General features: G+C 42.9%; 1 protein-coding gene across 5 annotated transcripts in view; it reads left to right on the top strand.

Annotated features, from left to right (window-relative positions):
- CSNK1G1 (casein kinase 1 gamma 1) overlaps positions 1-25,576 on the top strand; it is a 110,335-nt gene that overhangs the window by 21,119 nt on the left and 63,640 nt on the right. For 3 of the 5 annotated variants that reach the window (XR_012652847.1, XM_075045753.1, XM_075045751.1), the window contains exons 2-3: positions 35-136; positions 24,031-24,447. Coding sequence is in view for 3 of the 5 variants with exons in the window: in XM_075045753.1 (XP_074901854.1) it covers positions 24,270-24,447 (178 nt within the window). In the remaining 2 variants the exon portion in view is untranslated. The remainder of the gene's footprint in view (positions 1-34; positions 137-24,030; positions 24,448-25,576) is intronic. The other 2 variants (XM_075045752.1, XM_075045754.1) reach the window with 2 other exon arrangements.

Genomic DNA, 25,576 nt, shown 5'->3' with positions numbered 1-25,576 from the left:
TTACGACTTTCTAAAAATGTCCTTTCTTTTCCAGATTCACTACAGATATGAGTGGCTGGCTGCTTTGCTCCTGTGCTCCAGTACTTGCTACCCTGTGATTTCAGATAACAAACATAAGTGAGTTACAAAACGTGTGGTGAGTATCATGTGCCTTTGATATTCTGGAGCGTCTTAGCGTGCAACTCAAATATTCCTGCCAAAAAAACCTCAGAACAACCATGTAAAAAGGAAGACGCTATAAAATCCAGTAACTTATAACCAGGGTATGTGAAATATCTGTCAAGCCCATGGAAGGATTCTTAGAGACCCAAATGCAAGTTGTTCAATTCTTATTCCTTATTTCCATTTTAATATTTTTTCCTCTCAATTTTGTCAGCATTTTTCGCCTGAAGTAACTTCTCTGGGAACTTGCATCCCTGATCTACTCTTCCTGCCTTTATTTTTAGAAACATACGTGTTGAGCTTAGAAGTAGGTAGCTGCAATGCTGCTTTTCAGTGATCAGTATCTCCAACAAGGAAATTGGGTAGGATTAAAGTCAGGGAGAATTCAAAGTCTTTTGTGGTGAACTGAAGCTTCCCCAAAAGTGCTTTAATTTTGTCACTGGGAGAAGAGTTGATGTGCTCTCTATATAAGCATTTGTTCCAGTGTGACAAGTAAAATATGGGCTAGGTTGCCTATTCTATTACAACTGACCTATGAAACGAGCAGAACTCACAACTGAAGGTGTTAGGAAAATTTTCCTCTCCAGAATGGAGAAATCAAAGGGAATAACATTTGTAGGTGAGAGTGTTTGACTGACTCCAGTGTGGAAAGATACCTTAATTTCATGAAACAGGCAATAGTGATGAAAGTAAACAAAAAAGCAAGTGTTTTCATTTGATAAAAATTATGACCTTGAGAGCAGTGCAAGTCTCTGCTTGGCAGGAGGGGGTTTTTTGGGTGTAGATAATGAGTACTGCAGGAGTGAAACTGGCACTAGATTTCCCTTTCTGGACTTCTGAAAAAACACAAATATATAGTGGCAAACTATATTTCTGTTCAGACATAAGCCAGTGCAGACTAAGGGATACTGATTAAGTAGTTGGGGCATTTTGTTTAGGGCCATAATTGTGTATCATCCTTTGGGAATACTGTTTCTACTTTTGGACAAAATGATGTGACAAAACAAATTCTTTCTGAATTGTAATTTCCATTTTGCATTTTGTATGTAGAAAGCTTAATGAGCTTTTGCCTTTTGGTAATTTCAGATGAGGAGGGGGCAGATGGGTGCAACAACAGTTTCATGGTTTCAGTAGCTTCCAGCCTGGAGGACAAAGCTGTTTTCAATTTTGCTTGATATGGTATCTCAAATTATTTTGCAGTTTCATCCCCTAAAACCAATTTATCTTTTTTTTTTTTGTGCCAGTAGTAGGAGTGCCATTAATTGTTTGAAAAGTTTTTAGTTTGAGCAATTCAGACTGGTGCAGTACAGTGCTTTTAATATCTTAGTATGAGTCCAACTGAGACTGTAGTCATCTGACTGTGCTTCATTTTATATTGTTTTGTCTTAAACATAAGCACCTGAAGTCTAAAGCTTTGTTGGGTTTCTTTTGTGACTGAAGTCAGTGGCTTGTTTTTCTTCACCCTGCCTGTAAGAAGTCTGGGATCTTGGGAACTTTTTTTTTTAATCGGATCAACCTACTTCCATGGTGTTTGGGATTGTAGCGTGCTCTTTCACTTGGGTGAAGCTTCTACCCGGCTCACGATATCTAATTTGTTCCCCCCGTCACTTTCTGTTCAGCCATTTACACCCGAGGATGTGGATTCTTAGCACAGACTGCTAGGCAGCATGAATGCTAAATGATACATCGAGGAGACCCATCTTGTCTTTTTTTTTAATACAGTAGAAGTTGATAATGCATTACTGAAATTTTTTGTTAACTCTGAGACGCTGAAAAGTGCTGCTGTCTCAGCCATGCATCTTGCTCCCAAGCTGCCCACACTTGTATCCTGTTCCTGCCTGCTTTTATCTTTCTGTATATTTAAGTTTAATATTAAAAGAAGCTCTGGTTTTCCCATTTTATGACTCCTACTTGCCCATACTCTATAAGCTAGCACCCCGACTCATGTCATTTACTCATTCAAGGAGCATTTGTGTCCTCATCTGAATGCTCCCTGCCTCAGGATCCCCAAGCAGAGGTGTGCTGGTCTGGCTTCTTCCCAGCTCCAATGAAACCGGTGCCAGGTGCTTTCACTCCTGTGTTTGTGCTCTGGAAACAGGCGTTGTCCACGCAAGTGAGGAGTTAGGTCTCGACTCTGCTGTGTTGTCCTCCAGTGTGCTTGGTGAACCACATCCAGCTTGAAGAATCTGGCTTTAGGAGCAGATTTTTTCCCTGGATGGCATAAATGAACAAGAGCAGCAGTGGCTGCTGGTTAAATGGTTAAATTCCTGGCTTAAACAGTTGCTTATGTGGTACATCTCCCCTGTGCTCACTAAGTAGTGTGTTAAAGTGGCTTTCTGCATAGCAGTAGATCCAGTACATACTGTTATGGGGTAGACCTGGACAAATGGTGGCTTGCACAGGAGAACGCTGTGCTAAGCGATTGGGGTTGACTGCAGAGCAGACTTCTCCAGGTGGTACTGAGGGAAGCTAGCTGGAACCAAAGTCTTGGAGCCTATGTCAAAAAAAGGGAGACAGCAGTGAAAGCCATAGTTGCCTCTGCTGTTCTTTGGCTGTGTATTGAGAGTGGTCCTGATGATGTGTGGTAGCTAAAATATCCTTCTGTACACAAAGCTTTCTAGTTGTATTAGTCATCCATCAGGCTTCTGGATTATTTAAGAGCTGAAGCTCTCCTCAAAGAACAGCAATATCTATTTGTAGAAAGGTACATAATGTGAAGTGCAATTCCAGTATATTAGAGCTACGCTACTTGAGATGTTCTCGGGAATGCTGCCTTTCTTGTTGTGGGACTTCATGATCTGTAAAGCCCCTATCAAAGATGTGTGATCTTATAAGGCTTCTAGTTGGTTTTAGGGACTTGAATGGTGATGCTATTAGAGCTCCTTCTCAACTTTTTCCACAAAATCACGCTTCCTGTTCAGTGCAGTGTAGCTTCAACTGGTGGATGTTGGTCTCCAAACACTGATGAACCCTAAGGAAAAGGGGACAGTGACTGAAAAGGTGCTCTGTAGCACTAAGGAAAAACATTCTTCCACTAGGCACGGGGGAGACCTTAACTCAAGTAGTTAATGACCAAAACTATCTTCTATGACTCTTGAGCTTGTACTGACTTGGTCCAAGTCTGAAAATGCCTAGAGCTGAACTGGTCCATTTTTAAGCTGTAATTCATCTGTCTCTGCTGTTTATGGAAAATCTTTAGGACAGCTGCTAGCTAGAAGGTTAATTACAATAGAGCATGATTATATTCTCAAACGTATAGAAAACTTGAATCTTCGTGGCTTTTGTAGTGTGTATGGCTTCACTTCGTTGTATTCTAACCCTAAAATTAAATGTAGGGTTTCATGTAATGTTTGAGATTCATAGGCTGGCAAAATGCTTGTTCTTGCTTATGCAGTCTGGCTTTTATGTAACTCATTATTTTTGCTCAAATGTTGCAGATAGTCTGTTTCCTCTAGCAACAGCCACCAGATGTTTAGCTGAACAAGACTTAATTCTTTAAAATTGACCTGTAAGAAATGTGTGAAGGCGAACATGGGGGCGGAACAATTGTATGTCAGCATGGTTTCCATTTCCTTGCTGAAAACCCAGTGCAACCCATGCAGTTTCATTCGAGCAGTGATGGATCCTTATTTTTTGTGGTATGCTATGAGGCCTTTTCCATGGCTTTCAATGTTTCCATAAATGTACTGTTGGGAGGGGGAGATGGGATCAAGCTGTCTTACTCGAATTAGCATTACTTGGGCAATTAGGACTGTATGGGCTAAGTCTATCTGGTGGATATGCCACCATACTGATCCTGCTATGAATTCTGGTTGTCAGCTAGGCTTCTTACCTACCTGTAGGTGTTCTGTGATCAACCTTTGTGCTTTGCTAGACTGACTCTATTTAATATTTCCATGGGGAACCAACTCCTGTCTTGGTTTTTCAGTTAGGTGAAAAGAGTCCCCCAGTGTTTTACGGGGAGGACATGGGGTGAGCAGTCCTGATGGTAGCTGCTAGGAGGTCCAAGCAGCTCTTTTCTCTGAAACATTCCCATTCTAGGGCTTTCAAGTAGCACTGTCTTTCCAAGACTGCTCTGTAATGGGAGAAGACTGCACAGGGACTCTTCTGCTGGGGGTGAATGATCTGTTACCTGGATTGTTGGGGCTCTTGTTTTCTTCTCTGGGTCTGCAGAGACTAGATAAATCAAAACAGAGCTGTGCCATTTGCCTTCTCTTCTCCACAAGGATATTTTGCTCTGGATCCCATCATGCTTCCCCTTTTGTGCAGTTTGGACATGAAGGTGTGTGTACTGGACAGCCGAGGTGGTTGTAATGGTGATCTCCTGGCTGGACCTTCAGTCAGTCTCTGAACAGTGTCGTTGGTGTGGGTACAATGCAGCTTTTAACGATCTGAATGCATGAAAAACTGCAGAGATAATCTTCAAGGATAAATGTATTGGTCTTTAACTGGGGGTACTGGTGACAGGTCTGCACCTGAGAAGTATGGATTGGGTAGTGAAGTGCAGCTCTGCAAGTGGCTTCAAGGTTTCAGAAGTCAAAGTATCTGCTGGTTTAGGTTACAGACGTTTCTGCTGGAAATAATACTTATCTAGTGCTGGAAATGCTTCAGGACACAGTGCAGATGCTCCAGGCTTCACAATTAGGGATTTCGGTACATGCTAGCCTTCACTGTGGTGCTTTTTGAGAAGTTCTAGATGCCTTCCCACAAAATTTTGACATGGCTTAAGCAGGAGGTAACTTGCATGTCCTTTTCTTCTAGTAAGACGTGAGACTGGTACTTGAAGTAATACCTCAAACTCCTTTCCCTTGTGCTGCTTGCATCAGGTTTGCATTTGCAATAATTTTCAAAACTAGTGTGTGGGGATACTTACAGTAAGACCTTGCTGAAATGAGCTCATGGACCCTGTGCTCGCTGGCCAGTAGCTGGGTTTTACTGTGTTTACCGACTGTTGTCATCCTTGTACAACAAGTTGCATTTGTTTGTCCTTTAAGTACATGCTACAGAACTCCTTTTCAAAATACTACCAAATTATTTTGCTTGCTAAATATCTGCCAGTTTTGAAACTCAACGTTTCTTATCCTGTTTTCTCCTGGTGGGCTGGGGGGAGGGAGGCTGTGCTACATCCTAGTGTTTCAAAAACATGAGGGTGGAAGATGTGACTGCAGTTTCAGTGAAAGCTGTTGCTACTGCAGTTAACACAAATTAAAGCCTTTATGTTCTTGGCATTCTGCTATCATACAGGATATGAAAAGAGCTACTGAAAATTACCAAACAACAGGGGAAGCAGAACTCCTCAAGTAGAAGCATTTATTTTGAGGTGTTAGAAGAATCATAAATGTCCAATTGTCTGCAAGTTCCTTAGCTGTCCATTTAATGGAGCAACAGCGTGTGACAACTTGCTGCTGCTGAAAAGGGTGATACCTGTAACTTTCCTTGGGCTGTCTCTGAGGCTTTTTTAATCTCGCAGTAGGGATTCAGCTCAGGAATGTGACAAAGCCATGCAGTTCTGGAGTTGGCTTGCCGAGAGGTCAAACGAGTGCTGGAGGTGGTGAAATGGAGAGACTTGAGGATGTTTGATGGATGGAAGATGCCTTATAGGGTAACTAGATGTTAAATGGAATAAGCCATCTGATGTGTATGTACCAGGCATGTCTGTTCTGGTAATCTAGGGGCTACTCAGCTCTTCTAACTAGCTCATCTCTCCTTGAGCCCCCAGGAGACACCCAAAACCTGACTTTGACTCCCACTTTGTCCTTCCTTGTACCTAGGACATGGTCAGAGTAGGAAGATGGAAACAGGCGAGTTCAGGATGAGGTATGTGGGAGTAGGGAAGTGCTGGTACCCTCAGGCACTGCTCTGCTCTGCCTGTCCCTTCTCTGAGGATAGAAGGTATAAATCTCTCCCTCCTACCCAGTACCAGGCTTGGGAGTACTTGGACTCTGTGCTTCCCACTGCTAGTCCGTCCTGTGCTCCCCAGGTTGTAGCATGCCAGTGTGCTGCTGGTACCATTTGTGAAGCCATCTTGTATCTTATGGGCAGGGTGTTACCCTGTAGCTGAAGAGCCGTGACCCTGATCTACAGCTGCCGACTCTGGGAGGCTCCTTTGGGCCGGAGTTGCCTCGTCTTTCCTTAATTTCAGTTTTTAGCCTGTCTCAGCCTGGCTGCTAAACTACTGAGGCTGCTGTAGTCTAGACTAATCATGGTCTGTTACATCCCTGGGGATGGGGTGGAGGAGTCTGAACGACTCTGTGATGTGGAAGCAGCGTTTCAGACTTGTGGGGTGCTGTAGAGGATTTGTGGAGCCACTTGGGGATCCACCTGAAGGTAGTCACTAGGAAGAACATGGCAAGTGGATAGAAAATGTTGCTGGGATAAACCCATGGCTGTCTGAAAAAGGTTTGCTTGCTGTTTTCTTACCTCGGGTCATGAGAAGTCTGGAGGTAAATGCTTAATTGTTTCACTTCTAAGGTTTTGGAGGTTTTTCTCATCACCTTGAACCTTCTTTCTGTGCTTCAGCACTTGTAGTTGATTGAATATTAAACATGTCACCATGTATCTGAGCTACTATAAGATCAAAACCAAAGCAGAGTACATATGGAGCTTTGACTCGCACCCAAACTCTGTGGTTGTGCTGTCGTAAATAGATCTGTGAAGGCTGTTTTTGAGCAGTGCATGGATGCTTAGTCTCACTGATTGCTTTCCTGGAAAAAAACCCCCACCACCAGGAAAACTAAAGCTTATGAATTGGTACGATATGTATCTGATCACCACATAGATCAGGTATAAGCTGCTTTGTTATATGTATACATGAATTGGAGAAATTGTGGTACAGTATAACTGACCTTCCTAAAAACAGCCAAAACCCCACTGCTAACATGCACCTACCACAGTAATCTAGGGAATAATTTCTGTAAAAGGCTATAAAATCTTAATCCTTTTATTTTCTCAGCATGCAAGTGTGTAAGAGAGGTCAGAGGATATGTGGGCACTGTCACCTATATTTGGTAGCATTTCAGGGGAAACCAAAAGAGTCTGAGCAGTAATTAAGCTAGCTTCTATGTGTTTGAATCGTTGATGAACAGCCCCACTAACAAGCACTGGTTTGCTGGCTGCTGTAACTCAGCTGTGCTCGGATAAACTGCTCCTGGGAGTGGCATCTTCTATTTCCTTTCAGAAATCCTTCAGTGTGAGCGGTCCCAGATTGTACTCTGCTGCATTTGCACATGTGCCCTGTGGAAGAAAAGCAGATAAGCTTCAGAGAGGGGCTATTCTATTTGCTTCGTAGCCAGCTGACAGGTAATGGTAAGTGATTTCTAAAGGCAAATACCTGGTTGCTGTCATCTTCTCTTCCTCAAGCAGCAGCATTGGTTTGTAGTGTTGTAGTAAATCACTTTAGAGAGTGCAGGTAATGAAGCGAGGTCCCCTGGGAGGTTGTGGCAGCTGTTGGACATCTGAGGGGTACTTTATAGATGTGCTCAAGCAATGATCCATTACAAACAAGGGTCTGACTATATTTAGGTAGGCTGTCTCCTTTTCCATGTGCAGTTTTGCCTTGTCCTGAGATATGTCCTGCAGAGGGATGATAGCCAGACCACCATGGTTGAGAGTTTATTTTCCATTTTAATGTTGAGTCTTCAGATGCTGGGAAGTCCAATATTTAGCATTTCCTTTAGAAGGCAGCAGATATCAGATTGTCCTCAGTGTCCCTCTCTCTTAAACTTTCTTCTCCAGCTGAATGAGAATCAGATCTGTACAGTCTCTGTGACAAAATAGTGTTCTTGTTCTCTCGCATATCAATGGAAATGTCACTTAGAAAAAGAAAAGACCTTTTAGATGCAGATGTCTAAGTTGGCCACGCTGAAACTGTGTCAAGTTTCACTTTTTCTGGGATGCTGTCTTCAGGGACATAGTGCTGGTCCTGTGAACAAGAATGCTGGTTAATGTCGAATGAGCTCTGAAGATTGCAGGTTCAAAAACAAGATGAGATACCTCACTTGATGCAAGCTGCAGAGCAGTTCTGTGAGCTGTGGGTATTGGAAGGCTATACAGATTCAGAAAGAAGCAGGACAAGTTCATTCCAGTGGGGAAAATCAGTCTAGCATCATTGCATTAATATCACTGCAGGTCGTGAAACGGTCTTCAAGTCTTTAGCTCCAATATAGAGCATTGCTGTACATTTCCCATGCTCCTGTGGTCTTGGCTAGATGTTGCTACCAGCCATCTAAGATGGGTTATTGTGCCAAATGCGCCCTTTGTGCATCTCGGTGTGCTTGCTCGTGCTCTGATTGCACCTGCACTTTCATGGCATGAATTTCTTCTGAGAAATCTGAAATGTTTTTGTGCCACTTGCCAGTTTTCACAATCTGACCAAGAAGACTAAGCTGGAAATAGCACGAATTTTCTTACACATGCAGTGATTCAAAGGGATATTTTGTAGCTGCATATGGAGCCATTTTCAGGTTTCAAACTACAAAAGATGACTTTTGAAAAGTGCCTGATGTATGAGCAAATACTGGGCATTGTATATGGATGCTATCAAGAGGTGCTCTTTCCGTGTGGAAGACCTGCCTTGTAGACTGAAGAATTGGGCTTGTTTTTTCAGCTTTCTCAAGGTTATATTGTTTGCATGAAATGGGAACAGGCACTGTAATGAAGTAATTAATCTTGAAAATAGTTTTAATATAGTACCTAAAGGTGATCTGTAGTTGAGGGAGACAGGGGTTCAGCAATGTATTCTTAGAAGCTCAGCCTTTATTGAAGTGAAGATTTGGCAGTGGGGAAGGATTTGGATAGGAAGTTGGTGCCTTTCAGAGGACAGAAAGATGCTTGGTAGTGTAAGTACTCTGACTTCTCCCATGGTTAGGAGGTAAGTCTCTGCATGGGACAAAAAAAAAGTTCTTGTTTTAGATCATGATATGAAAACTAATAGGGTGGAATAAGGTGTTGTCTCTGGGCTCAACAAGATTGGTGCTTGTGAAATAAATGCTGAAGCTCAACGTGAAGAAATCTGCCGGCTGTAACTAGTCCAAGGCCATGCTTTGCAGGGCAAAGGAATGTTATCATCATGATGTGCTTTCCTTGGTTACAAATCTCTGCGAGTACCTGCATTGCATTTCTACTTCATTTTAAAATATAAACTTAACTTTTAAGTCTAGATGAGTGTGAAAGGGTAGAACAAATAGCTTTCTCTTCCAACTTCAGGAATCAAGGACTTCCTCTGATCATTGCTCCTTGCTTACTGTTTGTTTCTTTGCTGGGCGTTGACTTCAGTTTCGCTCTGTTGCTAATGCAGGGGAAGTAGAGATTAGAAGACACCTTATTTGCACCAAACTCATCTGAGTTGCCTTAATCTTATCACAGGGACTTGTTTTGGGTTTTGAGAAATCTTTAGGCTTGTCTCTGCAGTGTCACTAATTTTTAAGTCATTATAGGGTGGGAAATACAGTAGCATGGAGCTGCACTTACTATAGTTGCTTCTGTTTCTGTGCTCCCTTAAACCTTCATTTATGTACGTGGTAGCCAGGTCCAATTTGAAATAACTGCTGAGTGCTCACTCTCACTTACTTGAATAGCAAGCAAGCTTATATGGTTACTGGTGTGTTTATTTTATATATGAAGAGCAACAGCAAAGCTAGCTGGTACTGTGTGCTTTGGGAGGAAGGTTGCACTCATCAGGACATCTTAGATGAGATACAAATACCCATGCTTTGCCCTAAGGTCTTTTGAATCCTGATCCTGTAGCAGAGGGAGTAAATGACTTCAAGAACGCTTAGGAAATGTGGTTTCAGTGTTTGGATAATCCACTATCTAATAAGACCCAAGTTGTGAAGCTTTTCTTGTGGACAGGGATGAGCGACTCCTCTCCCATGTGCATTCTTTTGTGTTACACTGCATAACTGAGCTTGTGCTTCATTATTTTTCTGTTTTCCTCCCTATGTGAGCGAACACATGTGGATTGCTCTCCTCTGGCTTTATCGTAATAGCTGGAGAAATTTAAGGTCTTTGAATTCTCTGTCAAATGGGATTGAAACACATGAATGAGTTAGAAGCTTGCAAAACAGGGATATCAACACAGCTAAGGCCTACATGCAAGTCTAATTCCTTGAGGAATGGAGCAAAATATTTCTTTTTGTTAACCGCAAGACTTTACTCATGTTCATACTAGGTGGTATTTATAGTTTTAATGGTATGTGCCTTGCCTTTCCTTCCTAATAGATTGCTGGACCGCAAGTGGGTGGAAGATTTGTTTGTTTTGGCACAATATTCGCTTTACATAGGCATGTCTCAAGTTTACAGCAAACAGAGGAGCCAGGCCATGAACTGTGCAAAGTCCTTAACACTAGGGAAAGGAGAGAAGTAGGAAAAGTTGTCATGTAAAATTACCTCTCTGAAACTAAAACATCTCTTCAGCTTATTTCCCCTGCTAGCTTGCATGCTGTTTCGTTAAGCTGACATTGCTCCATCAAACACAACATGAGCTTCAACACTTGTCAGTGCTGCTTGTTCCTGCTGCTTGCAGTCATTGCCCAAAACTGAATGTCCTGTGGGTCAGGCATCCAATATCCTTGTTTTGGGTGTTGAGTAACTTCAGTGATGATCCTCTTCTGGCACTGGGGGGTTCAAATCTGAATGGAAGTAACCAAAATGGCAAGATGACCTGGCAAAAAGGTAGCCAAGGTGTTCACTTACTACGTAAGTACTGTTTCTTGACCTGAGAAATAAGCATCAGGTGGTGGGACGGTGCCGAGTTGCAGGTAAAGGGTTATCAGTAGCAGAGGTTGTCATGAATTAAATCCACCGCCATGACCCTAGCGCAGCAGTGTTGCCGAATACATCTGGCTTTGATAATGAAAATAAACACACTGCGGAAGCTGGATATGGCTTTGGAGCTATTGTTTGCAGCTGAAAAATGGGGCTGCTTAGCAAGTTGCAGAGTCATCAAGCGGTCCTGCTGTGTGCGACTGGGTCTGGGCTCTTGGTGGGCAGGACACTGTTGCTGTCTGCCTTCAGGCTGCCTTTTTGTGGAGGCAGAGGACTATGTTTTTTCTTGGTATGCAGGGATTTTGTGGATTGCCAGATGTCCTTGCTGGCATTAACACCTTCTTGCATCTTGGGCACATTCTCTATCACCCAGTGCAAAGGCAGGGTGATGTCTGGTCACCCGTATTTGTGAACCTGTGTTCAGGGTAAGAGTGTGAATGAGGAAGGGATGGTGATGTCTTGTAACCAGGCTGATCCTCTGCAAATTTAAATTTGTCTGATTACTGTGTACTTAAGGGGGGAAATTTTATGAGCTTGATGGTGCATGAAGGCAAATGCTGTCAGTGGATGGGTACAGTCAAAAGAAACCTCCAGAGCCTATCTCAAGACTGTTGCTGTGAGAAACCAGAGAGTATTTGTTGCCATATCTTACGCTGCTTGTGTCGCCCAGATGTGTCCCAGTGTGCCGGATGGTTTTATGGGGGATGCCAACGTGGAGAGGCTGCCTCTCCTAATGCTGCTCTACCTGATGTAGTACGTAGACCTCATCTCAGCAAGTGGTGCAGGTGATCTTTGCAGCGAAGCTGCATCTTGTGAAGTACTGGTAGAAAAATGACAGGCATGGGACGGTGCTTGCTAATAAACCTGAAAGAAGCTAAAACAACCATCCAGCACATGAAGACTTTTAAAGGCACTGTTGACTTGCTACCTTCAGATTTGAGGAAGAAAAAACCCCACAAAACCAACCAACAACAGAAACCTTTAAATTATTACAACTTTTTTAAAGCCATGTAGCTTACTCTCCAGAGTATTGATGGCTTCTGCTTGTCTTTCCACTGCGGGCTGGTGATACAGGCTACTTCCTTGACATATTGAGGAAATAACTAGGCACAAACATTTACTTTCTGTGAACAAACGCCACTGTCTAACTGTGTAGCTTGCGATTATTATGCCTAATTGCTTTGCTGGGGAAGTGCAGGTTTTTATGGAGCTTATGATGTTTGTGGGGGTGTAGCCTATCTTGCCACTCGCAGGCACAGAACGAAACTAGTAACCAAGCCTGTACCTTGCACTGGGGAGGAGGAGGCAGCTCATAGCTGCCAGCAAAAGGAGTGACCTTTGCTTTGTTTATAAATAAATAAAAATAAAATAAATAAAAAAGGCAAGAGACAGGATTATTTCACAAAATTGTCACAGAGCTCCTAAGCACCTTTTGGCCCTCCTGCAAGGGGGCTGTACTTCTCCAGCGGGTATTTTGCTTGGCGTTCTTGTAATTCTTGGCATCTTTAAATCGCGTAGGCTATTCAGATCAATCTCTTCTGACAGCTCAACTGCTTCACAAGGATACACAGTTGGGAGATCTGAAAAAAGGGAATCTTAAATCTTGGAAAGAAAGGAAAAGATTGTTCTTTATATGCTGTAAGGATGCTACCCTGTAGCATAGGTGGGGGTTTTTTGACAGCTTGTTTTGGGGCTGTAGCACAGCTGCAGTGCTGACTTCATGGAGGTTTTTATAATCCCATAATGGGAAGGGAAGACAAATTGCTGCAGCAGGTTTCAGGCTTTTGAGTGTAACAGTGCCTTAAATATTAAGCTCCGTCAGTTTTTAATGGAAGTGGGCTATACCAGTAAAAACCTTACCCTACAAAAAAGAGAGGGGTGGGAGAGAATGAGGTGATGGCAGGGAATCGGGGTGCTTGCAGCTGCTGCCCCTTCTTGGTAGCAGCTTTGAGATTTGTTTGCTTAGGCTGAAGCAATGTATTTATTAAGCCCAAACAGGCAGTATTTATTACTCAGGAGTCTTGGTTCTTACCTTTTCAGCTGCCTTGTGCTCTTTAACCTCTGCACATGGTTGCAAGGTTTGTCACCTCTGTTTGACAGCAATTTACCTCCAAATAAACAGCACATTAAAGGCTGGAGGAGATTTCTTTCTGTATATAGGTCTGAGGTACATAGTTTCCTCTTTGAGACATAGTTTAGTTGCAAGCAAAATATATAGGGTAATGTCAGTTGAATTCCTGCCAAACGTCTAATTATATGAAGTGACAGCATGGTCTGATCCTCTGTCCCATGACTGCCGGAAAAGGCAGTATCTTCAAGTAAGGAGAAGGTGAAGTTTGGGCATTAAAACAAAAAGACATCTACATTAAATCGTTAAGTGTCAAGTTTTCTTGTATTTCCTCTTAATACACTACTTGTCTCTCCTTTTGGCATCACCATTACTATTTATTTTTTTTAAGAGATGCCGATACTCCAGCTCACCATCTCTTATATCACTGTGTTTCCATTTTATTAACCAGCTCTTATGAGGAGTTTCTGGTGATGAGTAACCTGGAGACAGGGGCCAAGTCAAGTCTGTTGGGCAACATCAAGAGTCTGTGGGATGGAGTCACACGGACTTGGCAGGGTTGTCTGCTTCCCCGTTTCCTATGGGGCGTGTGGACTTTGCCTGCCAGTCCAGGTCTTAACGTTTAGTTACACAGGCCACACAGAGTATACCTGTGACATTTACCCACCTAAACTGTTGTTCTTCATCTTGTTCCCTTCTTATAGGTTTCTCTTTTTGTCCTCTATTCATATGAGGCAGTGTGGTGGTGAAGAACAACTTCTTCAGTTTCCGTGATGCTGAATATGTCCCCACAGTAGGATATGAATGTGCATGGTCTCTTACAGACAAATTTGCTTTGGCTGATTGCTGATATTCATCCCTGGAGGACACACCTAAGCTGGGATGAATCTTGCCTATTTATGGTGTGTGTTGGCACTCAGAGCCTAAGCCCTTGCACTGAACTAGGTACTTGCATAAAGCTCCATTTCCGAAGGCACCTCTTTCTGATGCACCTTCATAACTTCATTCCTTTTGTGCAGAAGTGGTATTTTCTCTAAGGCTTTGCTGCTTTGTGTGGTGGACACTTGGACACTGAGAGTATCCTTACACCCATATTTAGGGCTCAGTGCTGTGAGAGGCCAGACCAGTTTTCCTCTGTCTCCTGAGCCATCAGGTACAAATGCTCAGCAGCATCAGTGTGATACTTTACACTGACAAGACACAGCACATGTTCTCTTCCCTGTCTAGCAGTCTTTTGATCTTTGCAGCTCTGTACTGGACATCGTTTTATCTATGTGCTGATTAATACCAAGCAGAGGGTGCACTGCTGCTTCAGGCCATTAGCAAGCATCATCCCAGGTCTCTACTTAACCTGGTTTCAGAGTGGTGAAACCACTCTGGCCAGTGGTGTCTGAAGCTCGTTTTAGGAGCTGATATGAACATTGGCAGAGGTTTGGTGTCCTTCTGATCTGAGGCAACCAAGAAACTGTTCTCCTTGCTTGTTCTTAGCTTTTTGAGGCACCCTGGGTATTGGCGGGAGAGAGAAGAGGCGACCTGTTCCCATCAGACAGTCATGAGCCAAGTCTGGGGACCTAGAGCTCTTCTCAAGTTGAGGTACAGAGATCCTACATCTGAATCCCACTTCGTTGTTGTTTTCTAATGACACTTTTTATTACTGCTGGGTGGCACCTGACACGAATGTGTTCTTCCACAGGGGAAACGCATACCTGATGAGTGCTTGTGTTTGTCTTGATACATGGCCAAATGCTGCTCAGCACCTCTTTGAATTAGTCAGGGCTGGCTGTCATCTTGAGCTGGGTTTCACTAACGCAGCTTCTCCCTACCCATTGCTATCAAGGGGTTTTCAGTTTTCTTTGACCCTGTGTCCTCAAGTTCACAAGGACTTTTCTTCTAGTAAGAGGCTTTTCCCCGCCCCACACACACACACCATGAAAGCTGTGTTGGTTCTGAACTTGATACTTGCGTTCCTTTCTGAAAGCAGAAAAAAGCACTTCATGGTTTGGATAGTGCAAAGGGGGTTTTTTTGTGTTTAACCGCCAAATTTACCAGTCTTTTCAAGCTCTCTGAGCCTGTCTGCAATTCATCCTCCAGGCTTCTTTTCCTTGCCAGGCAGTGCATGGATAAAACAGTCATAGACTATTGAGGTGCATCTGTGTTAAATTATGCTATAAATCTGCAAAAGTGATGTTGCTGCCAGTGATCCAAGCCTGCTCCAGAGCCCAAGTCATGGTGTTGGTCTTGTCGAGGACTTTGCTCGTCGTTGATACCAGTAACTGCAAAGTACATCCATCAGCCACCGTTGATGCCCCTGAATCTGCCTGATGTGGGTTATTCCTTGAAGATGCCCATGGCTGTGTAGAAGTCATCTCTTCTCTGTTAGGCTTTGCCCCTTTCTTCTTCACCTCCATTGCCTGAAAGGAAGAGGGTGGTGTAGGTATATCTGCAGCTCTCTTTTTGCTGTTAAGCAGCCTGGTATTTTAAGATGAAAAAAATACAGGTATATGTGATGCCTGTGTATCAGAGAAGAGAACGCCTGCAGGGTTCTCATCCTGCCCTGAGTCTGTTGCAGACCCTTTGCTACTGTCAGATTTTTTTTCTCATATCCTCTGTAGCATTCTCATACATACCTGTTTCTGCTGGAACCTGATCTTACATGGCCTTACGCAGCCTATTTTGCAAGCAGAGATGGCATCCTAAACATCATGCTTTTTGCCAGTCTTTGAGAAGTCTTTCAAACACTGGCTTTTAAAGCTGGGGTCAGTTACTGTCATATCAGGAGGCAGATCTCAAAACCTTTGTGACGTTCCTTCCCGGGGCAGTGGTGCCAGGGACTGCAGGGGCTGCTGAGGATGCAGCGTTGGGGCTGGTGGTGTGCAGACAGCTGTGTGTGGGCTGAACACCTGCAGTGTTTGGAGGTGCTTGCTGCTGACAAACGGGGATTTGGCACTCTGTCAGGCTTTTATGCAGAGGGGTGTGTGTCTGACTTCTGCAGCAAGCCTCAGAAGGTAGAGGGGAGCTGATCTGGCAGTTGCTCTTCAGTCTTTTCCCAGCCTAAAAAAAAACAACCTAAAATATGCAGAGCTCAGGTTTCATTAGGGGATTTTTTCACTTTATTCAAGCGTTCAACTGTTCATTTAGCTGTTCCAGCATAATCCAACTCTTCATAAAGAGCACTAACACTTTTTCTCACAGATTATGGTCTGTAGTGCTTTGTTACATACATAGGAATATGCATACATGGCTGCTGGCATGTGTTTGGCTTGAACTCGAGTGGGGAAGAGAAGTCAATGAATCTAGCTTACATCACACAAACCACTTCCCTGAAAAATGGTCTATTCTTTGTTTTGACTCTCTTCGTGTGAAAGAACTAAATTACTTTTTCCTTCCCTAACACTCTTGGCTTTCACACTGAGCTTATGTAGAGGATATTGAGAACAAAATTAAGGAATGAACTTACAGAATGGGTGCTTGAATCACTCTTGGTGAAACAATCAACTAAGACTCATTTGGAAAAGTAACAATTAATGTGTTTTAACATGTTCACGAGGTCTTCAAGGAAAACACTTCATGGAAGTTCACTTCCCTGGGATGGAAAATGGTATGAGTTTGTTCGGGTTCATCCCTTTCTGTAAAAACTGTAATTGTAGGATGTCAACTTGACAGTCCTGTGCATTCATGAGTAATGAATGAGTGTAGTGATCCGCAGTTGTCCATCCTTCTCCCTTCCCAGCAATTTAGACTTAAATGCTGTTTGTGTGTCTCATCTTGTAAGGCATTTTTTCTGCCTGTGAAGCGCTGAACAAAACTAACTGCACAAGCCGAAGATTAAATTGTTGGGTCAAATGATTCAACAGAAGCAACGTGTAATGTTTAAAAGGCATCTGTAGACTTCAAGGTTGGAAAGAATCTCCCAAGTGTGGGGCACCTGACGTCATGTGCACCTGCATGCCGTAGTCTGCAGCCAGCTTTGTCAATGCTGTTACCAGCTTTAAACTGCAACAGAGAATTTTGACCTACTTTTTCAGTTTTTCTGTTGTTTTGCACAACATTGAGGACACTGAAACCAGGTCAGTCCAGTGCTGTTTGGGAAAGCACAGATGAATGCTGATCTCTGTGTGGAGGTACTACTGGTATACAGGCACGTAGTTGAAATACACTCCCATAATAGGAGGCTTATTGGGGGAGTATCTCCTAGTACAAGACCCTCTAGGTAACCAGAAAGCTCCTGAGTGGGAGAGAAAAAGGGGGGGGGGGGAAGTAAATTTCTCATGGCTGAGTGGAGAAAGCATTCAGCCTCTCATCTTCTCTTCCTACTAGCTTGTGTAGATAACCAAGTACCAGAGCAGGATCCTCTTCCAGGTCAGGCTAAGACAGCATATTTGGTTTTCTGTCGATGTTTCTCCTTAGGAACAGGACAGATCTTCTAAGTCTCTTATTTTCTTGTTAGTAGAACCGTGACTTTGCCAGAAGTGAGTAATGGGGTGGCTTTGGAAAAAGAAATTTTTGTTGGGGCCGGTTGGAAGGTAGCATTGAGCAGAAGCAGGACAAGAAGTGGAACGTCATGGAAGGGAAGAGATGAAGCAGTGGGACGAGAAGGTATGAAGGGACCTGAAGCCAATGGAGATGAGTGTACACGTAGAAGAGAGCAAAGCTGTAAGTGAAAGATTTACTAATTGTGTTGTAATATAGGAAGAGCATTGATGCCTAGGAAGCTGTTAATGTATGCAGTGAAGCAGAGGACACAAAGCCAGCTTGTTCCTCTAAACTTAAGGGTGTAAGCCAATAAAATGAGTTGGCAGATGCTGAGAACGTGACTGAACGCATCATGTATGTCCTGGTTTCAAAATATTCTTTGTTACCTGCATCCTGACTGCTATACCTTTTCCAGAGGGTGAACTATTTGTCCCAATCTGTGGCAAAGTGAGCAAAATTTTCTGCTGCTTGAAGGCTCTACTTTTTACACAGAATGAAGGTGGAAGCTGGTGATCTCATATCCGTATGTTTATAACATGTCAGTTGAGAGCCCTGGAGGATTTTATAGTCTTTGAAGTCGTGTGGGAAGTAGCAAATCTTGTCTGGAAAGCACTCTCCAGATCAAGAGACTTACCAGAAGTATTACACAGGCATGTGGGGTGGATGTTGGAAAATCCAGTGAGAAGGCATGTGCCTTGTCCTAAAGCAATGATCTTGGAGTTGCTTTGAGAAATTGAGTTCCTGTTTCTGTAGAGAGCGGGATGAGAGCATGCATCCCAACAGAAAATGAGGCTTTCTTGAAGGTCTCTTCTTAAAAGAAGAAAAAAGGAATTGTAGGGCTGAACTACTTTTGCTTGTTAAAATGTTGATCCATCTGCCAAGCATTTGCAGTTTGATTTCTAGCATGTATTGACTCCTTTGTGAATCAAAACCGCACACAGATCTGGATCAGGTCTGCTTGATTTGATTTGGAGAAAGGGGGATTCATTTGCAACTTCAGTTTGGACAGATTTTCTGAACTTGTGCCACAAACCAAGACTTTGACAGCTCTTGTTCTTATCTTGGAAGGGTCTCCAGAGTATCTCAAGTAGATCAAAGAAATTCTCAGTGCGAGGGAAGCGAGCTTTTCTGTTGAGGGGTAGGAATAAAGATTGCTTTGGCTTCTTCACACCAGTCTCTTGTTTGCGTTGTCCTTTACTACTGCTGCTTTCAAACTTAAGGACTTCACTGAGAAAACTGTGAGCTGTGAGCAACATCTCTGTGCCGTAACGAGTGCTTGGTAAGCAATTAAACCTTCCTTCACACTAGACTGTGCTACTGATGACAATGTGAACAGCAGCCACCTTCAACACTGCCTAGAAGCTGGTTTGTAGCTCTAACGCTGCAGGTTTATTGATGGAGGTGAGATCGTGATTTAGATCTTGGGTCTTAAGTGTTTTGAAGTGTGTAGGATACAAAGTTGTTTTTTTACTTAGCTAACTGTGCTTTAAGTAATTTCCTTTCAAGCCTGTGTCTTTCATTAAATAACTGTTCCTGTGTCTCCAGCTATATTGTAGTGAAATGAATACTGGAATTGGACTGAGTCACCATTAGGGAAATATCTTCATGCAGCCTTGTTTAAATGCAAGTAACTTTCAGGAGCAATCTTGCTGAGTGGGTGGAAAGGTAGGAAGGAAAATCGTTATGAAAAAGTTTGAATCGTGGAAGGAAATAGTCCTGGCATTCTGAGTACTCTTTAAATATTAACGTGACTAAATTCAAATTACAGTCTAGTCTTCATTCTTCTGCCACTCCTCTTCCAAAGCCAAGCACTTTGTTAGTCCTCAAAAGCCATACTTGATGCCATATTTACTACAGTTGGTTTTAGTATGTAGTAACTATAATGAAAGAACTTTGTGCGATTCAGTGTACCTACAGCTGGGATCTGCTTGTAGGGTTCACCATAATAAAGAGGTTCTCAAATGCTTGGTTCACTCATTTGTTGCTGATCTGAATTCCTGTTTGCAGGAGGCTTCACCTGAGAGAGATGATGTTTACTGTTTGCAGACTGTCAGGCATGACCTTTCCATGCTTCTCCCTGGGGAGACTTTATACAGATGGGGAACAGGAGAAGGATGAAGGCTTAGTAGCTTATAACCGTTAACATCTTATTTCATTAGCCAGAAAACGTGTGGTGGGAGCTCTGTACTTAATCTGCCGGAAAAGAATGTAGTTGCTTGTCTCATCTGACATGCACTGAGCAAGACGGTATGTCAAACCAAGCAGTGTATTTCTGATGTTGGATCTGAAACTTGGCACGCAGGACTTGAGCTGAGTTCAGACTTAGTCTGGAGGAGGAGGAAGCTGTATCGAGGCTTAGGAGGTCTTGCATTCACAAGAGGCTTGAGCAGCCCTTAGAGGAATGATGTATTTGTGTCATCAAGCACTGACTGAGCACTACTTGCCCTGTAATCGCTGAAGATCAGGGCCAGCTCATGCGAACCGTTTGAAACATGTTAAATTTTGTGCCTTTACCTTTCGGTGGCTTTCAGCTCCATTTTATCATAGCTGGTAAAATGTTTTTCTGTAATGATTCTGTCTTGTGGTAGCAGGTAGCCAAACAACTTTGAAAAGATCTGCACCTAGGTATCGGGTTCTGCTGCAAAACCTTACTATCTGGATCCATCTACTCTGCAGGTCGAAAGCTGGTAGTACTTCATGGCAGAAGGAAGGTTAAATGGCTTTTGGCATCATGGAGGAAAACACTGTAGTGTATTCTTAAACAGCCTGTCTCTTCCCAGTCCACCTGATGTTCATCAGGCTTCTTTAGAAACCCTTTCCAGTGGTTTTAGCTTATATTGACTCTTCTTACGCTCTCTACTGGCCATGTAACTGTTAACTGAATGAGCAAGAAAAAAAAAAAATCCATTTGCAACTTCATAAAAATTGTATCATTCCTCCTTCCTGTGCTGTAATCAGACCCTGTCATGCAGATTTTGCCTTTCTTTCAGGGTTTTTAGCCCCTCTTCCATGTAGTCCTTCATAGTAGTATCTCCTCAGTCTACAGAGCTGTGCTCTTCATGTCTCACACAGTACTGTGTATTGTTTTTTCCAAGCGTAAACTGGGCAGGATTTGTGCTCTTGCTAGAGACTTCTTTCTGTTACCCTTTTGTGAGGCCTGTAGTTGTTGCCCATGGATTATCCAACCGTGATGAAAATAATGATGTTGGTCTCCAGGGGAAACAAATTCTCCTATCTGGCTTTGGTGAGATCAAGTGTGTTTTCCAAAGTGCTACTTTTTTTATTCATAAAATTCCTCTGTTCGGCTCATCTTTCTTAGTGAACCAGCTGTGGAAGCACTCCATCATCATCATCATCACATTTGATTTCTGTTCAGCAATTAACTTCCTCAGTTTCAATGACTATCCTTCTTTTACGTTGTTTGTTTTGAAGCAAGTAACTCCTCCCAGGACAGGTTGGGGTGGGGTCCAATAAAGTGCTTTTCTGATATCTGATAGAGCATCGTCATTGCTTCTGCAAGCTGGTTTCACAAAGCAAATACAACTGTGCTTGCTTCTATGCAAACAGCTTTGAGAAGCAGCACTAACTCACTCCCTCAAAATGAACACTGCAGCTGAAAGTATGTTGGGATGTCTGTGATGGAAAACCAGTTCATCCTGTTTGCCTGTAACGGATGCTTCCTGCTTATCCATATTCAGTTTTAAGTATTAAATCTTGAATTAATTTCAGGTACAAGTAAAGCTTGGTAATACTAAATATTGAACTTCTTGTATGTGAACATCTCCAACTCTTCTGTCTGTAGCTAGGCCAGCAGTACTTAATCATGAATGGCATTTTGCACATTACTTAGTACCGTTTTGGGAGTTTGACGCTGCAGCTTTTGGGTTGGTATGGCCAAACTGGTAGTATGGATGCAATACAGAGGTTCTCAGATGACCTGATGATTTTCAGACCTCCTGGATTTGCTGCAAACATGCTGTATGACTTTTCTGCAGAGATCCACCTTTGTGCAGAGTGACAATGAGAATTCATCTACTTTCACTCTAGAAAAGAGGGCTGCTGAGTCACAGGCTAGATGAAATATCCTGTGGGTTGTAACCTGTGCAACCTGAGCTAGGTTCTAAACATTAGTATAAACTGTTAAAGATGGGTGGTTTTGTGGGATCGTTATGTTGCATGAAGCATCCATTTGCGTGTATGGATGTTTCTTTACGCTATTATTAGTTCCTCAAGGTCTTCCTAATACACTGTGGAGGGACACGGCATCCTTCCTATGAAGATGGAGTCTGCTTAGAGTCTTCCAAACTCCCTGTCTGATATAGAAGCCTGCAATAATATATGAACAAAAGCAGTGGAAAGTAATTGTGAAGTGGTGTTTAAGTTGTGCATTCTCTGTATTTAATCTTTCCTTTTTTTGCAGAAGTATTAAAAAAAAAAAATCTGGGGAGGAAGCTCAAGCTGGGGAGAACTGTGCCCTCTTTTGTGCAAACACACAGAACTGCAAATGGAAATGGATAGAAAAGGTCAGAGTTGTGCTAAAAACTAGTTCAATATTCAGAACTGGAATTTCCAGCTGGCAGCTACCTGCATTTTCTGGATCTAGTGTGAATGACTTCTGCCTTGTATACAGATGCCTTAGATCAAAACAAAAGTTCCCAGACATAAAAGTATACCACAGTTGAAGGCTAGGGAAAGCATACTCATATTTCAAAAGGGCTAATGCTTTTGTTCCATGCCACTGGTTTGTGGATGGGTAATAATTCTTGTCTTTTGTTATTGGATAACTGGAAGTAGGTAGGTTAGCTTCATCATCTCATGAAACGAACAGAAGACATCCTTGTTAAATCCTCTACAAATGTATTGCTACAGGAGGACTAAGCCAATTGTTTTAGTAACTGTTGAACCCTCATAAAGATGGTTGTGTTTCTGGGCGTATCCGATAGTGTTTGATTGCTGATGTCCTTCCACATTGACTCTTTCTTGTTTAGATGGTTTCATATAGCATTTCTCTGCTGACGTTGGAGGTATTTGCTGACTTCCATGCAAACATTGAAACTTCTGCGTGGATGCCTACAGCTGAAGTAGGACACAAACCTTGTATCTAAAGCTATTTCAGGCACTCTACCATTCACATCTGGAAAATCGTGAATGCAACAGTGTCCCCTAAAGGAGTACAATCCAGTACGTATAGGTCCTGGGATGTGGGGGATAGCTCCAGGTATATTTATTTCAGTTCTTGCTTAAGAACTGCACCACAAGCACCTCCAGAGTGTCTACGTCTGCCACCTAATACTGGCTCCCAAGGCAGCGTCTGTACAAAGCATGCTGCAACATTTTCCTTCATCCTGCTGATTGCTTGGGAAATGAGAGGAAGCTCACCCACCACCGCTGCTACTTCTGGACTGTCCCATCAGGCCACAATGATCAGAGTTTCATGCCTGAGTGGTAGAAATTCCTTCTGACCACAGTGGGACTGAGCTGAATCATTTGGCTGCGCTAACAATTCAGTGTGAGTTCATGTTCTAGGAAAGGGGTCTTGTGGTGAGGTGTCAGTCTTCCCTGTGCTCCTGGACTGCGCTTGTGGAGCAGGACCTCCTGGGTCTGTACAGCTCCGGCCTGTGTTTTTTGGGCTGGTGCGTGGGCACAGAGGAACCACTTGGCCTCCATGGCTTGAGAAGCATCTATTTCTTGTCCTCTTTTGACAGAGTTAGCAGACTGATGCTCATGAGATGCACCAGTACGTTGTCTGGAGTAGTCCAGAGCTGCCTGCCCTTGGGGTTATGGTGGTGACAAGTTTGGACACGCGGGAGGAAGGTGTACTTCATTTTCTCTGGGAGAACTGTCAGGCTTTTGTTTGCCAGTCATGAATGCAGGCAGCTGGAGAAGATCTTGGCCCTTGAGTCCCTCACCCGATTCCATTAGAACATCTGTTTTTCCAAAACCTCATTTTTTGGGGAACTAAATCATGTTAGTAATGTGAACTATATGCTGATATAAATTTCAGGAAATTTCTAGCTTTATTATTTTAAAAAAATCTTGCTTTGGCTACTAATTTTTGTCATCTCTGTAAGACAACAGTCTTAATTAGCAAATGTATCTGTGGTCAACTTTAAAAGATGTAAAATGAAGGAGAATTTGACTTCCTAAGTGCTTCAATATTTTCTTCTCTTGGCACCTTTCATTTGCCACTTTTTATTTTTTGTCTGGCTTTTGTGTAATACTTTCTAAATGTATGAGGTGAGAAGAAAGTCGCTTTAAAGATGGGATGTGATCTCCTTGCAGTTTCCACCTGATGTGCTGGTGTAATTGAAATTGCTTTTGTTAGTACATGTAGCGTGAGTCCTGATAACTCCAGTAGCAAGCAGTGAATGGGCAGTACTTGCATCTCTTCATAACATCGGGGCTTTTTATCAGAAAATTGCTAAGAAAATGGTTAAGTTCCTGTATAGCTGTTAATTTCCTTGAGACCAGGAAAGTGCTGGATGTTGGCCCTGTTGTACATTTCTTGCTCAGTATTTTAAAATAACGATGTTTTTTTCATATATCTTGTTTCTTTTCCCCAGGTAAGAAACCAAAAGCAACCTGCCTTTATTGAGTTCTCAAGAATATAATCGACCCCTTGGTACATTATCAAGATGCATTAGGAAACTGGATATAGTGCCAAAACGAGCTCCATGCGTTTCCATGACTCTCTTGAACCCTGACTCAGATACTTTTGGATATATATTTCTATTCTAAGGAGAAGAGTGCATACTCCAATTCCTTTCTGCCAGCTTGCTGGCAGAGATATTTCACTAAGATCATGGACCATCCTAATAGGGAAAAGGATGAAAGGCAGCGGACGACGAAAGGAATGCCGGGAAGGAGCGGGCATGGTTCTCGACCAAGCTCATCGGCGTCTTCTGGCGTTCTTATGGTGGGACCCAACTTCAGAGTGGGCAAGAAGATTGGGTGTGGGAACTTTGGAGAACTCAGACTAGGTAAGAAGTAACCATTTTAGTGGCCTGCATTATCCAAATTAGCATTTCACCACTGGAATATAAATATATAAAAACATACCCTGGCTTGAGAAATGCGTGTGCTTGTCTTGTTTCCCAAGCGTCGAGCTGCCTTACCTGAAGCCTCTGACTCAGAAGATGTAACTGTTAGCATTATTTTTATTTGCATAAAGTCAAAGTGAATACACTGGAGAGGCCAAAGATGCAAATTTTGAACAATCCCTACAATGAAGACTGTTCTCAGCACTGAATGTCTTGCCTAAGGTGAAAAAAATCTTCTTAACTGCCTGGATTGCTAAATCTTGCTCTGAATTTCTTGTTCATAAGCTAGGGCGCCCTATTAAAGTAATGGGTAAGACTCTTTCCCAGCACTCGGCCACATCTTCTCTATTCCATGTCCCTTGCTAACCTCAGTGCCCTAGTTTCTGCCCCATCACCCGCTCCCTGATCTGTCGCACGTGTTTGACTCACTGGCTGGCGAAGAGTGGGGTGTGCCGACTGGCCATCTGGCTGCTGCCTCTCAGCTGCTGAACTGGCCCAGCAGCCTGTGATTTTTCGTGGTCCGTTGGTCTTCTAACCGCATGTCTTGCAGCTGGTCGCCCAAACAGATGGCTATGCTAATGTATTGTTTTAGGATGACTTAAGAGCCCAATGCACTGCAGCATTTTTTTAATGTTTTTTAAATGAGGTGGGGGAGGCAGCCAGTGTTTTTCATTACATGCCCCTGAGCTCCCAATACATGGTTTTTGGGGTAGCTGCTCAGAAGCAGCACCTTGTGATGGTCGTGATCCTGACTTACTTAAAACAGTTGGATTTCTCTTCTTCTGCTGAATGAATTGGATTGCTGTGGTAGTGAACTTGAGGGTGTTCAAGACAGGTTGGCTGACATAAATAGCATTTGCCCAGAATTTGGTACGTATTTAGAATTGAAATGAAAATCACTTGTACATCAGGCACAAGGAATGATAAATAAATCATTCAATCAGGAGATTGCTTCAGGTAACCAAAGGGTTATAACACATAACTACTGATAGTATCTTTGTAGATTCCTGCTCAGAATCTATGTAATCTTAGATTAATCTATGTAATCTTTCATTTTAAGGCTTGGTTA

The sequence above is a fragment of the Buteo buteo genome, chromosome 13, assembly GCF_964188355.1.
Source record: "Buteo buteo chromosome 13, bButBut1.hap1.1, whole genome shotgun sequence".
Taxonomy (NCBI): domain Eukaryota; kingdom Metazoa; phylum Chordata; class Aves; order Accipitriformes; family Accipitridae; genus Buteo; species Buteo buteo.
The sequence above is the reverse complement of the archived record's forward strand: the minus strand, read 5'-3'. Positions and strand labels throughout refer to the sequence as shown.